This window comes from Emydura macquarii, unplaced genomic scaffold (genome assembly GCF_026122565.2).
Source record: "Emydura macquarii macquarii isolate MOO-44397 ecotype Brisbane River unplaced genomic scaffold, CSIRO-AGI_Emac_v2 contig_1348, whole genome shotgun sequence".
Taxonomy (NCBI): Eukaryota; Metazoa; Chordata; order Testudines; family Chelidae; genus Emydura; species Emydura macquarii.
Genome location: NW_027131485.1, coordinates 3,646,775 through 3,661,086, shown reverse-complemented (window position 1 = coordinate 3,661,086; position 14,312 = coordinate 3,646,775). Strand labels below are relative to the sequence as shown.

At 39.6% G+C, this 14,312-nt stretch overlaps 1 protein-coding gene across 3 annotated transcripts in view; it reads left to right on the top strand.

The window, feature by feature from the left end:
• FAM20C (FAM20C golgi associated secretory pathway kinase) overlaps positions 1 to 14,312 on the top strand; it is a 75,843-nt gene that overhangs the window by 48,002 nt on the left and 13,529 nt on the right. For all 3 annotated transcript variants that reach the window (XM_067550921.1, XM_067550919.1, XM_067550922.1), the window contains 2 exons: positions 8,088 to 8,180; positions 11,209 to 11,324. In XM_067550921.1, coding sequence (XP_067407022.1) covers positions 8,088 to 8,180; positions 11,209 to 11,324 — 209 coding nt within the window. The remainder of the gene's footprint in view (positions 1 to 8,087; positions 8,181 to 11,208; positions 11,325 to 14,312) is intronic.

Sequence of the window (14,312 nt, the reverse complement as noted above, 5' to 3'; positions counted from 1 at the left end):
AAATGTGTTAGATCTGTTAGACGTCTTCACTAATGCACTTACACTACTACTAATATTTTGCCATTGTTTTTTCCATGAGGAAGTGCAGCTACTTGTTTGGCTGATCTTGAAACAGAAGGGCATTTTCCGAACTAGTCAAACTTCATGCTTCTGATTCCGATCAAAAGTTTCCCTTCCTGTCTTGTGCATCTGAAAGTAACACAGAATGACTGGAAAAACTGCCCTGTGTGACAGACCTATCTTCTGCTTTAGTGACCCTTTCTTTGATAAATTATACAGGGTTTTACACTAGAGACTGTTAGTCAGATTGGGGCCCTGATATTATACCCAGCACAGTCCCAATAAAATCAATGGAATGCACAGGGTATAAATCAGGGAAGGATTGGGCCTCAAATCCAGGACTTGCAAGAGAAAATAAAAATCTCCTTGCTGGAAAAATGTACATCAATAAAGACCCTCTTAATTTGTTTCTGATGTATTATTATATAGCTTTTCTAACACTGAAACACGTTAGTAACCTGACTGTATAGGCAGTTATATTTTATAGGATTTTATAATCAGGATAGTAACTTGTGTCCATTGGCCTGAGGAGATATGGGTATTGCAAAATCTCATTGGATGAATTTTGGTTTTGTATACCCAAATCAGGGTTCGTTTGCATCTGGATTTTATATTATCCAAATCACTCAAGTTTGGAGAGACGGAGGGGTTAAAATAAATGGTCCTGGGTTTGTCCCATTTCTTGTAATATTTTTTAAATGTTCTAATGAACAAAACAAAAAACCCTAAGGGATTAATATGCATACAGGCCAGCCAGTATGCACGGCTCTGTATAGCTGAACTATTGCTAAAGAATCAGTGGGGCCCCTGGTCTGAAATGTCCGCAGTCGGCAAGGTGTTGAGCACCCCTAATCTCATTTGGTAATGGGAGCTGAAGGTGCTCAGCACCTTTAAAGATCAAGTCCAAAGATTGTGGAGCACAGAAGACAAGCAGAGAACCACATGGGCCCTAGCTAGAACGTTTCATACAACAGGCTATCTGTAGAACTTTTTTTGAAAGTTTGGCAAACATAGGGCAGAACAACTCAACCAGAGTACAAAGCAGTATGGAAGAGGGCACAAAGTCTACTGTAGGTAAAGGAGGCAATGGGCACAATCAAGAAGGGAGCGTTGACGGAAAAGGAGAGCAACACGGGAGGGAGGGCGAGGCAAGCAGACTTGAAGATAACAGTAGATTCATGGACTTTAAGGTCAGAAGGGACCATCATGACCATCTAGTCTGACCTCCTGCATATTGCAGGCCACAGAACCTCAACTACCCACTCCTGTAATAGACCTCTAATCTCTGGCTGAGCTATTGAAGTCCTCAAATCATGATTTAATGACTTCATGTTACAAAGAATCCACCATTTACAGTAATTTAAACCTGATGTACTAAAGGGGGAAGTCATGGGAATCTTTGAAAATGAGGAAAAAGCTTGAACTTAACATGATAGAAGAGTGAAGCTAGCATGTGCATTCAAGAAGGAAGGCGTATTGGGAAAGGAAAAATAATCTCAGCAAGTGCATTGGAGAGGTCCAGTGGCCAATTCACGGTTTGTTTGTTTTCTTCCGTATAAAGGATCTATATGCAATTCTCTCTCTCACCCTAGCTGGGTACCATTCAACTGATTGCATTTCTACTATTTATGTTAAGTTAGCTGGTCTTTGAGTATGTGCTGTTGTCAACCTTTCCTTTTCTGCATACCTTAAAAAGGGGGGGGAAAAAAGAGTAGCATGATCTTGGTATTTATCCTTTCAGCAGTTTTATTCCCATTACTGTTGCATCCCTGTGTGAATTTCTGCTTTCCTGCCATTGTAAATATTCTTCCATTTTTCTAATTGTAAAACTGCTAGTGAGATGAGAGAAACTCAAACATCTTGCAAAAGTCCATGTTGTCATTTGGAGGAGAGCAAATGACTGGGCCAAACAAACATCCTTTCTGTTGCACATTAAATTGCATGTCTTTGCATTCCTGGATTGGCCACTCATTTTCTGGACCATATTCTGTTCTTGTAAACAGCTCCAATAGTCCCTAGGAGTGCTCTTTGTAACAGAATGCTTTGATAAAGCCAAAGCTATCAGCTGCCAAGATTCCATAAGGAGCTGCAAATAGGTGCCAGATATCTTTGCTACTGTAGATGTCAATGCATTAGCGATATCATTTATCTTCCTAAGGACATACTAAGCCCCTAAAATGTATTATAAAATTAAGTGGAATTTTTTCCACCTGTTCTAGCTGATGCCAAATGCTGATAGAAAGCTCTCCCTGGTGATATGACTCTGCATGCAAAATGTAAGTGCCCTACTAAGGACTGCAGCTGCCTCAGAGACATCCTTTTTTTTCTCTATCGGCTGCCTCCTTCACTTAGAATAATAAGCTTTAGATTATCTCGGGGCACTTTAGATTCCAGTGCTGCACAATCCAATTTGACATAATAACAAAAAGAAAAAAAGAAACAAAGAAAAAGAAAAAATATTGCAAGCCATCACTGGACTTCCATTCTGTTTCTTCAGCTAGTAAGAAGAGTAAGTTCAGGAAAAATAGAAACATATCACACATATCTATGTTGGTAGAAAGGCTCTCTGGGCTTTATGTGGTAAATAGGAAGAGCAAGTCCCATCTCCCTTGCAACCTGCAAGGTAGTACAGATAGCAGCAAAGCTAGTACCAGAAGTGGCACATTTTAATACTATATTAACTATATTTTATCATTGTATTTCTTTATTGTATTTATGTTACGCCGAAGTGTCTGCAGCTAAGAGGAAACAAGATTTAAATATTGCACAGGGGATGGGACTAGACATATGAAAGGAACGTTGCTTTTTAAAAGAGAACAATAACAAGTGGTACCTGTGAGTACACCCTGATAATCTCCAGTTATCTATTAGAAAGTTACTTATCAGTGGTCATTGGCCTGTTAAGTCTCTTATTGGTCCTGCTACTGTAGAATTAACACCGTTCCTCCCCAGACAATCCCATTCATTGCTTCCAAGATACTTATTGTTATTAGGTGTATTGTGAGAATGTCCGGTTAGGACCAGGGCTCCATTGTGCTAGATGGCTTACAATAGCTAGACATAGTTGCTGCCCTGGAAGAGCTCACATTCCAATCTGAAATCAGAGTGTGACACACAAAAGGAGATAGACACCTGTTCGCTATACTCATCCACTCAGCCGTACTGATACCTTGTGGATGTATGCTGTTGTAATCCACTGGCCCTCTGTAATCCTTTTAGTTGATTCTGCAGATTCCTGTTGGGTGTTCCTTTAAATAATAATAATAAAAAAGAGTAGGAAACATGGCCTATTTAAAAAGAAATGGCCTCCGAATCCGCAATAATAAACCAATGGCAAACCCTTGGATTAGTTAAAATACAGTTGCTTGGATACAAAGATGCTTCTGGAATGTCTCTGGATTGCTAGCATACTGCTTATGTCCTCATATATCACAATTGACTCAGTAATGTCTAATAGTTTCTTCCTTTTCTTGCTTTTTGACTGCTATGCATATGATTTGAAAGTTACAGCAGTTTGTGCTGGAGAAGTATGTCATTGAGATGGAATTCTATTGAGTGGTGGGGAGGAACCCACAGGCACGCTATATTTCAGTTCTACTGATAACAGGCAGGTGTAGAAGAGAGGTCCTGGAAGCTAACCTTTGATTACTAGCCTAAAGACTTTGTTTCTATACCAGCTTTCTCTGCAATACTTTTAAGTTATATGCCAGCTAGCCACAGACGGCTTTATGGGCTCAGTGTGCAGATGAGATTCATGAATTGCCAATAAGGAAGAAGAAACAATGACTATTGCCATTAAGGTACAAAACTATGGGCTAAAAAAAAAGGATGCTTTTTTTGAAATTTTTGAAATTTTGGGGGATTTGCAAATGTTTTCACACATAAATCGTCATGTCAAATGTCAAAATGTTCTTGAACAACAAATCATGTGTTAATAATAATAATAATTAATATTTAATAATGGAGTTAACTCACTGTGATTGTCCCTGAAAGCATTCACCAATTTGAATCATTTTAATTATTCCCTTTTTTAGCTTGAATTGCTGTTGCATCAGAAGGTCAGATTATGGATAAAGCTCATTTTATGAGTTCCCATTAATTTAAAATTCCACTTTTTGCTTTGCTCTTATTTTTCTCCCAGTTATGTTCAGGATTTGCAGTGGCTTTGGTTTTTCATGATAGTTCTTGTTTCTCTTCTACAGATGTTGCTAGTTCTGATTTGTCTCCTACTAGTGTTGTAATTCGTCTGGTCTGGTGCCACTGAACAAATTTTAATTGCTGCAGTATGAGCAGAACTCCATCTGTCTCTCCTCCAGAACTTCCCATTCTGTCATTATAGAAATCTGCCAAATCTTTCCCCAAAGAGAAGAATACTGGATTCCAACTGTTTGCAAAATAGGAAGAACAGACAGAAATTCTCTGCCACCCTCTGCAACCAGTAGATTCTGAAATAGTGGATGGTGTGTGATTATATTGCTGGCACTGAGCAGCTCCTGCCATTGTCGTTAATTTATTATCAATCAGCCATCTAAACTTCTGCAGAGGTCTTATCTTTTTGGTCTGTTTGCTCAAATATCTAATTGCTTTTGTCATTTTATTAGCTAGTCTTTGTTCAATAATCATCACATAATAAACCAGAAACAATAGGCTCTTTTTTCTTTTTCTTTTAAGATGCAATTCTACTTAAAACATGCTACAGGTTAGATTAAATCAAGTGTGGTTTCATATAATATTGTCATTGACCTGGAATTGAGTCAGAAATCAGGACTCCTTTCCCAACACTTTAGTTAGAGATTGGGCGACAAATTATGTTCTGATTTACAATTATCTAAAGCCAGAATAAATCCATAGGGCTAAATGGGGTCTCATCAGTGTAACTGAGAGCAGAATTTGAACCTTTGACTCTACACTTGTATAAATCAGAATAGAATTTGACCCACTGAATTCTTATCTAACCATGCTGCCAAGCAATTTGACTGCACACACCAGAGAAGAGTCTCACTGGTTTTGGTTTTGAACTGTTGGTAAAGTAGATTCAAATATAAATAAATACAAATTTGGATAAGGGAAATATGAAAATGGTGCCCTCCTAACACAGATCAACGCAGTCCCTGGGAAATGACCATTGGTTCTTAAGAAAGCATTGTCAAAAAACAGTGCCAGGTCCAGGTGGCTTTTTAAATTCTGTAGTGTCCCTAGTGCCATGCACATCACACCTCTTACACTTTTCTCTGGAGACAGAGTGGCATTCAGCTCATTGGTAGCTGAGGAGTTGCCAACAATCTCTCGGCCGCTGGTGTGCACTTCAATTAGCCGTAAACACTTGTTTAAATAGAATTGGTGGATATCTATGCCAGTCCAAGAGGCTGCTTACAGTACAAACTGTAATCATTTCCTTTTTAAGAATCAGTAGTCATTTCCTACCATGGGACATTACACTAGATAACCAGAGGTGAAGGCTTCAGGATGCCAGGTGGGTTCTAGCTAGGGGTCAGGCCCCAAAGAATGTTGGGTTCTTTAAATTGCTTTCAAGCTTGAGTCAGTGAAGCTCTAGTAGGTCACTAGAGAATGCCTGGATCCTGGGGGAACTCTGATTCTAGGGAGGACACTGAGGTGGCTTGAGGACTCTGTTGAGGTTGTTTGGGAGAGGAGTTTCATTCTCAGGCCCCTGAGCGAGGTCTTCTGTGCCTGCCCCAATTTGGCTCTGCGCAGCTTTGCAGAAATTCTGGGATTTGAAAAATCTTCCTTGTGATTTATATTGAATCAGGACCCAATACAAAAAAAGCACCCAATGTTTGTTTCTGTGAAAGTACAGGAAGAGAAAATGTGTGCTGGTCACTTCTATTGATCAGGGTTTTTTTTTTCTGTGTATGTAGAGTGGGTGAGCTGGACTATCAAAAGGACTTTAAATAATTAATGGCTGTAGTTTATTTTTGCCATCAAGTCAAGATTTATAAGGTATTGGTAGCTCTTGGGTCCAGAGTTAGCCATGAGTTCAGTTTCCTGTCCACCTTTTGAGCATTTCCATGAGTGTCCTGGTCCTCTTCATGACCGAGATCATGACCTTCTAGGATGTTGCACTGAAATTTGAAAATGTGTAATGACAGCATAGAAACACATATAAACAAGGTTAATCCTGCCTGCAGGAAAAAAAGTACTGATTCTACCATTAATAATATCCATTACCTTTGCCTGGAGCTTCAGGGACCTAATAGAAAAGTGAAATTTGTTAGAATATACTATTCCTGCAGCGATGTAATGAGTTGATTCCCCATATGTCAGATGTGCAGCAGTAAAGAACTATGATGGTTTTTTGTGGAGAGTTGCACTTTCAAGATTAAGATCTACCCTTTATTCAGGACTTACTTTCTCAATCAAGATATGTATATATATTGGCAAAGGAACAACAATGATATGTTTAAACTCTCTAGAAGATAAAAAGCAGAGAGTACTGATTAGCTAATTAGTAATATTTTCTGAAGCTGATCAGCTGCATTGCGTGAATGGTGTAAGCTTTGCAAAATACTGGAGATGTGTCTTTTTCTCTTTGAATTAGTTACAGAAACTTATTAAAATCAGAAAAAAATAAACATTAATCAAAATCCTTGTCTGCCCAATAGAAATATACAAATTTCCTTCTCCTGGAGTTTACAATCAAAACTCATTTCTCAAGTACTGACGTTAGAACATACACTAGACATGGAACTGTACAAAGAGGCCTAGTTGTTTTCTCTTTATTACATACTGTACCATAAGCTGACTCAACTCGATCTGTCACTGGCTATTCCACCTTTTTCCTTGTTCCAATCTGGAAAATACTTGTTTTATTTTGTCCTGCTGACTTCTAGTTTCTATCCTTTACTGCCTTTTTGCAACAACAGGAGCAAAGGGAGAGCAGTGATTGCTTATTTGATTGCTACACCGCAGCACTTTTGCTGAGCAGGGGACCACATATGTGAAAATTACGATCACAGTGCTAAGTATTGTACCTTCATTAAGGAGGCTGATGGCCCACAAATAGTCACAATTTGAACTACACGTGACAGGAAAATAAATATGTTGATGGTCTCTATGTGTCTGCAGTTATGCTTCATTTAAGGCACTAACTACTTTGTATTATACAAATACAATAGAAAGAAAAATAATACCTATAAATTCACCCCAAGCAGATGGCCTACAGAAGATCTATGCAACACTGAAGTCACATTTAAGTCCTCAAAATAGGGTTAAAGTGGGACTTAGGTGAGGCATAGGTCTTGTGCTGTTCAACTGCACAGGGTGAATTTCATCCCCAGGCCAGTTCCTGGACCCATTGAAGTTAATGCAAAACTCTCATTGACTTCACCGTGCCCAGAGATCGCCCCTATGTTACATATAAGGATCTTTCCATTCTTAGCAGAGTTTGATGTTTGAGCTTTATCTTTCTATTTAAAAAACCCAGTTTTTATTTGTGCTTAAAATGAAGGAACAATAAATTCTTGACACTTCTCTGGAGCATAGTCTTGTTAATGTTCTTTGAAATGTGACATATGTCATTGCAGTCAAATTGGAATGGTTCCATTTCTTCTGAAATGAAGAAAACATGTCATTGTTGGATCCAAGTAATACAAAAGAAGAGTCATATTTTAGATAGCAGCTCCACAACTGCCAAAGATGAAAGAGAAATTTTATTACTTTTGGAAATTTTATAATTACAGTTAATGATAATTTAATGAAATAACATTCCCTTCACTGCGATCACTAATGAAATGTTTGAGTGATAATATAGATCTTGTTAAATAGAGCGAGTATCTTGAGTGGAACAGCACTTGTGACAGCAGCCTGCATGCATGAGGATGGGCTTGGAATTCAGAATTTTGTTACAGAAGTAAGAAAGATAAAATTAATGTATGGTGAACAATTCACACATGAAGTATTTTTAAGGGCCTTCGATTAAGCAACCAATACTCAACTCTGGAATAAAGAGCTAGATTTTTTAGCATTGCTCATTATAAATACGAACCCTTATTTGTCATTTTTCTTTGCAGGCAAACCAGAGAACAAGAAACCCCACCTGACTTCTTTTATTTCTCAGACTATGAAAGGCATAATGCTGAAATAGCAGCATTTCATTTGGATAGGTAAGTAAAATGAAATAACATTAAAAAGAAAAAAAATAAATGTTATGTGTATTTTATTCCAAACCCTCCTGCCCTGCAAAAATTGAGTTACTTTAAAAATAGAAAATAATATAAAAAAGGGTGAGCAATCTACATGAAGAAATAAATGGAACAGAATGAAACTGGGGAATAATAATTAGAAACAAAGGTTTACTTTGGGAGGAGGATACCTGAAAAGAAGTAACAGTCAAAAGAATTAGAGGTGATATTAAAGAGAAGCTTCTAATGCTGCACATGACAATGTGATCTTGAGTTGCATATGGAGACGTCTCATATCATGGGGGATACATAGCATTCATATGACTGAACCTATCCTACTTCAATTAGTTCTAGGCACATGAATATGGGATAGTTATTGATAAACAGGAGAGCACTCAGAGAAGAAAAGAATAAATGATGAACAGAGAAGGAAGAAGAGATGGTGACTCATAGGGTTGGGACTGGGGACTGAGAGCCATTTTGCACAGGGTTGAGAGTCTGGTTCATAGGTAGGCCCACAGTTACAATGAGGAATGTAGCCCATTGCTTGGGCTAGGACAGGATTAGGGCTGGATCCTGAGGGGCCATCTGTGTGTCCAGGATAGCATATGGAAAGGAGCTCGTTTAGCCTGCAGTGCATAGATTATGAGTGGGTCTTACTGGGAATCTAAGATGACAGTTAGAGACCATGGAGTTTTCTGGGTTAGGATTAAGGTTGCAGTTTTTTGCACATTCTGGGTTAGGGACAGAGTTGGGACCATGACACATTTTTACCTGGGGGGGGGGGTAATATAATAAGATAATATAAGGTAATATAATAATATATAATATAACTCATAATAAGAGTTAAAGCAGGGAATCCTGGGAAAGGGTTACAATTGGATCCCGTGAGACTGACCAGGCTAGAATTAAGTTTCAGGTACAAGGGGCAATCGGAGCTTGGATGAGGGTTTGAGACCATTTGGGTACCATGGTTTAGGCTGGATTGGGGCCAGAGGGTTGTCCTGGGCTAGAGTCAGGATTGGAGCCCATAGGGCATCCTTTAGGGTAATGGTTGGAGCCAGTTGGGCTTCCAGATCAAGGATTAGGATTAGAATCTCTTGGGCTTCCAGGCCTCAGATAAAGGTTGGGGCCCACAGAATTTTCACATATAGGGTTGGGTTGGAGCCCATAGGGCTTCTAGAGTTATGGCTAAGGGTGCGGGCCATAGGGCTGCCTGCTCTAGGGTCAGAGTCAGGGCCTGTAAGGCTTCCTGGTTTAGGGTTTGGGTCAGGGCTGGTAGAGGTTTCCAGCCAAGAGTTAGGGCTGGGGCTGGTAGAGCTATCCATCCTAGGGTTAGGGTTGGAATGTATAGGGCTTTCTGGCCTAAGATTAAGGTAGTGGATAGGTGGGGGGCCATAAGGCTTCCAGACCTAAGGTTAGGGTTGGGGGCAATAAGATTTCTCCACCTAGGGACAGGGTTCGGACCCAGAGGGCTCCCAGACCTAGGACTAGGGTTAGATTTGGTGTGCTACCCAGCCTCGGTTAGGACTGGGGCTGATACAGCTCCCTGACCTAGTGTAAGGATTAAGGCTTGTTTCACTTCCCAACATAGGGTCTGCAGTGGGTCCTCAGGGCATCCCAGTCTAGTATTAGGGTTAGGATCCCTAGGACTCCCTGCCCTAGGGATAGGGTTGAGATCCGTAGGGCACCCTAGCCTAAGGTTAGGTTTGGGCATATGTCTACCATGCAGCTGGGAGTAGTGCAAGCCTCCCAGCCAAGTAAACAAACTTGTGCTAATGGTGCTCACACTAGCAAGCTAAAAATAGCAGTGGGGATGTTGTAGCACCACGGGGGGCTCGAGATGACCACCCAAGCTCCAGCTCACCCTACACTCTGGATCTGAGCATTGGTGACTAGCCTGAGTCTCCACCAGTGTCACAATGTCCATACAGCTATTTTAGTGTACTAACAAGAGCCCTGCCAACATGTCTGTCTACCGGGGCTGGGAAGCTTGCTCCAAGATGCAGTGTAGACATACCCTAGGACTAGCTCATCTAGGATTAGGATTGGTTCCCATAGGACTCTCCTTTTAGGATTAAATTTGGGGCCCTTAGGGTTCCCCATCCTAGTGTAAAACATGGAGCCTGTAAAACTCGCCCCAGTGTAGGGTTAGGGCCTCTATGGTTTTCCAGGTTAGTATTTGGACCCATAGTGCATCTCTTTCTTGGGTTACGATTGATGCCCCTGGTGGATTCTCCACTTAGGGTTAGATTTGGGGCCCTTAGGTCTACCCCGCCTGCTGTAATAGTAGGGCCTGCACAGGGTTAGGGCTTATATGGATTCTTGGTTTAGGGTTAGGTTTGGAGCCCTTAGGGCTACCCAGCCAAGGGTTAAGGTTGGGGCCTCTCAGGCTAGAGGTAAGTTTATGTCCTATATGGCTTCTTGGTGTTGGCTGAGACTTTTGTCCCATAAGATTTTGTGGGTTAGGGTTAGGGTTTGGTTCCTCTGGGTATCCTGGAATGGAGATAATAGGTTACCAATGGAAGACATTGGAACCCCATGTCTTGAGTCACTTAAAACAGGAGTGAAAAAATAATGAATATAATGTACTTTAGCGAACAATCCTCCACTGGTGAGCAGTTGGACTGGACTAGCAAATAGGTCTCTTGTGTCTCAGATTTCTAGGATTTTACATTGCTTAACTTTTTCATGAAACATTATCTGCCCAGGCTTTTTATCGTATAATGATTCTGCTTTATATAATAAAGCTAAGTCAGGACTCATATTTTAAAATGTACATCTTTAATATATATATATATACTATATAAAATGGATTATCTGGTTTAAACTTGAGGAGGCTCTTTGAAATATAAAGGCCACAGATAAATTTATTTGGTGCCTTCTGGGTTTAAGGTTCCTCTTTAGTTTGCCTCATGATTATGTTTTTAGGGGAAGAAATTATCAGAGGTTTTGTTTTTGTTGTTTAAAGAATCTTTAAAATAAGCTGCCCATTTTATTTCACTTTCAGGATCCTAGATTTTCGTCGTGTTCCACCTGTTGCAGGTAGATTGGTTAATATGACCAGAGAAATAAGGGATGTTACTCGTGACAAGAAACTGTGGAGGACATTTTTCATTTCACCAGGTAGTTTTACGCATTACATTGCTATCTTCCAATATTACAAGAAATGCACCTATTGTTTAATTGTAATTTGAGCTCTCTTTTTATATACCTTTAAATAAAAACAAATATGGTTTGTCAGGGGAGCTGGATCAGGCCATTCACAGCAAACAATTTATTGTATTGAATTGAATCCCCTTTGTTGTAGCCATGTTGGTCCCGGGATATGAAAGAGACAAGGTGGGTGAGGTAATATCTTTTTTTGGACCACCTTCTGTTTGTGGAAGGTACAAACTTTCAAGCTATATACAGAGCTCTCTGTTTCCTTCCCCGGAAAGCTTGTACTTCCCACCAACAGAGGTTGGTCCAATAAAAGATATTACCTCACCCACCTTGTCCCTTTGCCATTCACAAATAATCCAATGAGTTTAATTTGTATATATTCGTTTGTTAATGCAAATTATTCAACAAGTGTTTTATGTAAAGCAATTTCATCAGTTACTTAAAGATTATTCAAAACAACTATTAATTAGCACATTTATTATTTATACCAGGTTACTGTGCTATGTGAATGATCACCGCTATAGGTTACATGCTATTGTTTCTGCTCTCCGGTTGGATGAAACTTTTATAAATGGAAGGGGAACCTGAATAAATCTCCTTGGGCCCAAACGTTCTCATGGACACATACTTACATCAATATTCATAGCAAGGCAGTGTGACACTCAAGCAAATATGTGTGAAGGACATTCCTTCAGTTGAAATTCAGCTGTGTTCCAGAGGCTATCACAAGGCCTATGCAGTATTTAAGTCCCACTTATATCGGCAGAATAGTGTTTAATTGTGACCTCACTGGTGCATAGCCTTTGTTCTGGCCCTCTGGACCAGGGAGAATGTCAAGCTCCATAAACATTCTTGTAAATAATAAAATTGCACATTGAGGATAGCCAATAAAAGGGGTTGCGAATGCCGTTGCAATGAATGTGTGGGTTTTATTTACAGTATGATTCTGAATACTTTCTTCACTATTTGCCCAGCTCTAGTAGCCTCATAAAAAGCAAAGTTTGAATTTTCAAAGGCTCATTCTTAAGAGTCTAATAATCCACACACCCCAAAGGATTACTTTCAGTGCAAACACAGAGAAAAAGTATGTGCTTAATTCCCATTGACTTTACTATTAAGTTACGTTACATGATGTGCAGTGTGCTTAAGTGCTTTCCTGAACTGGGTCTATGTGACTTGTCTAAGATCATTCAGGAAATCAGTGAGAGTTGAGAAATGAACCCAGATTTCTTGAGTCCGAGTCCCAAGTCTTAATCACAAGAGAATCCTTTCTCTCAGTTTCCATGAACATAATTGTTACACGCATGCATCAGATAGAAACAATAACCCTCCATTTTGGGTTTTCATTACAAAAATGGCCATTTATTGTGCACATAAAATCACCGATAGAGTCATTTGTGATGTCTACATTCTGAGATCATGATATATTTTCAACATTGTCATATGCACATTTTTAACATGCTGTTATTTATAGCATAACTTCCCTTGTAAAATAAAAATTGCATAACTGCAAAAAGTGAAATCTGACTTCAAGCTGTGATTGCCCACTTTTACATGTACAGCTAATTGACTATGCGCACAAAACAAGGTATGCAGCCATTTTGTGTACACACCCCGGAATGCATGTGCTCCAGTCAAGGACTTGAGTGACAAATGTGAATTTTCAAGCACAAAATATGTGCACAATCACTGCAATCAGTTCTGGGTGCAAAAACTGTGAGCAAAATTTAGAGCCAAGACTCAGGCTGAAAATCTGGTGGATAATATTAAGTTAATGTAGTTTGCTTTGGCTTGCCTGAAATGTTAACCACTGTATTCCCATGTTTGTGAGAAAGATTTGGAAGGGTCTGATCCTTTGTTTTTTGGATTTTCTAGTTTACATATCAAGGTTTCAAGGGAAACTTTGTGTGATTCCGAAAGTAGAATAATGAAACAATGTTACAATATCTGAGCAGTTTAAAGCAACTGAAGCAAGGAAATTCAGAAATAAGGCTGCGAGTTAAGATAAAGATATTTATCTCATCATTATACAATTTTAGACATTCAGAGGAAGGTCCAAGCATAATCCTTTATCCACATCTATTTATGTGATTCAGATAAATCCAATTAAAATATTTGATTAACTGTGCATCAGGCTTTGCTGGAGAATAAAATGCTTAACCTTGTGTTTTTGCATTATAGATTTTCTAAATCAATATACCTTTCTTATATTAGGCTGGTGAATTGCAACACCATTCTCTGCAAATCCCTAGTTTAATTAGCCATTCTCACATTACCATAAGAACAGCCTGTATCTTATATTACATTCTGGCCTTAAAAGGCATTAATTAATTAATGTGGGGTCCAGAAGTAATAACAGTCCTAAATTAAGCACTTATGGACAAATCCAGGGACCTAGCATCCAGCCCAACTAGCCGATTAAAGGCCTCCTATTTGAAAGGATCCTGTTGATTTCAGTGCTAGCTTCAGAAGTGCGAATCCTCAGATATCAGCAGGGGCTACCTCAGCCCAGTAGCTGAAGTAGTCTCTATAGCTCTGATATACCCCTGCTGCAGGATTCATGATGTGGTAAAACAACTGACTATATCAAACCCAGCCCTCAGCTTGCCCAATTAGAAATGCACCTACTCTGTTCTCAGGGTTTACCTCTACAGAACCACAGATGGGGGCGTGATTTGCCTCTAGAAGATTCTCCCATCCATCATTTTGTGCTAAACTGACTAGATTCAGTACATACAATACAGACATAGCAAGGAACCAAAGAATACTTCACATCTCTGCCACACCGAGTCCTCAAGATCTCCAGGCGATTCACCCCGCAGCTGAATATTAGAGAGAGTATGTTGTCTCTGCAGCTGGTCCACCCCAGTGCATGGGGAGAGTTAAGGGCTGTGGAGACACATCTTGTCTCCTCCACAAATATAATTCACCCCAGGCACCTGTTAAAGT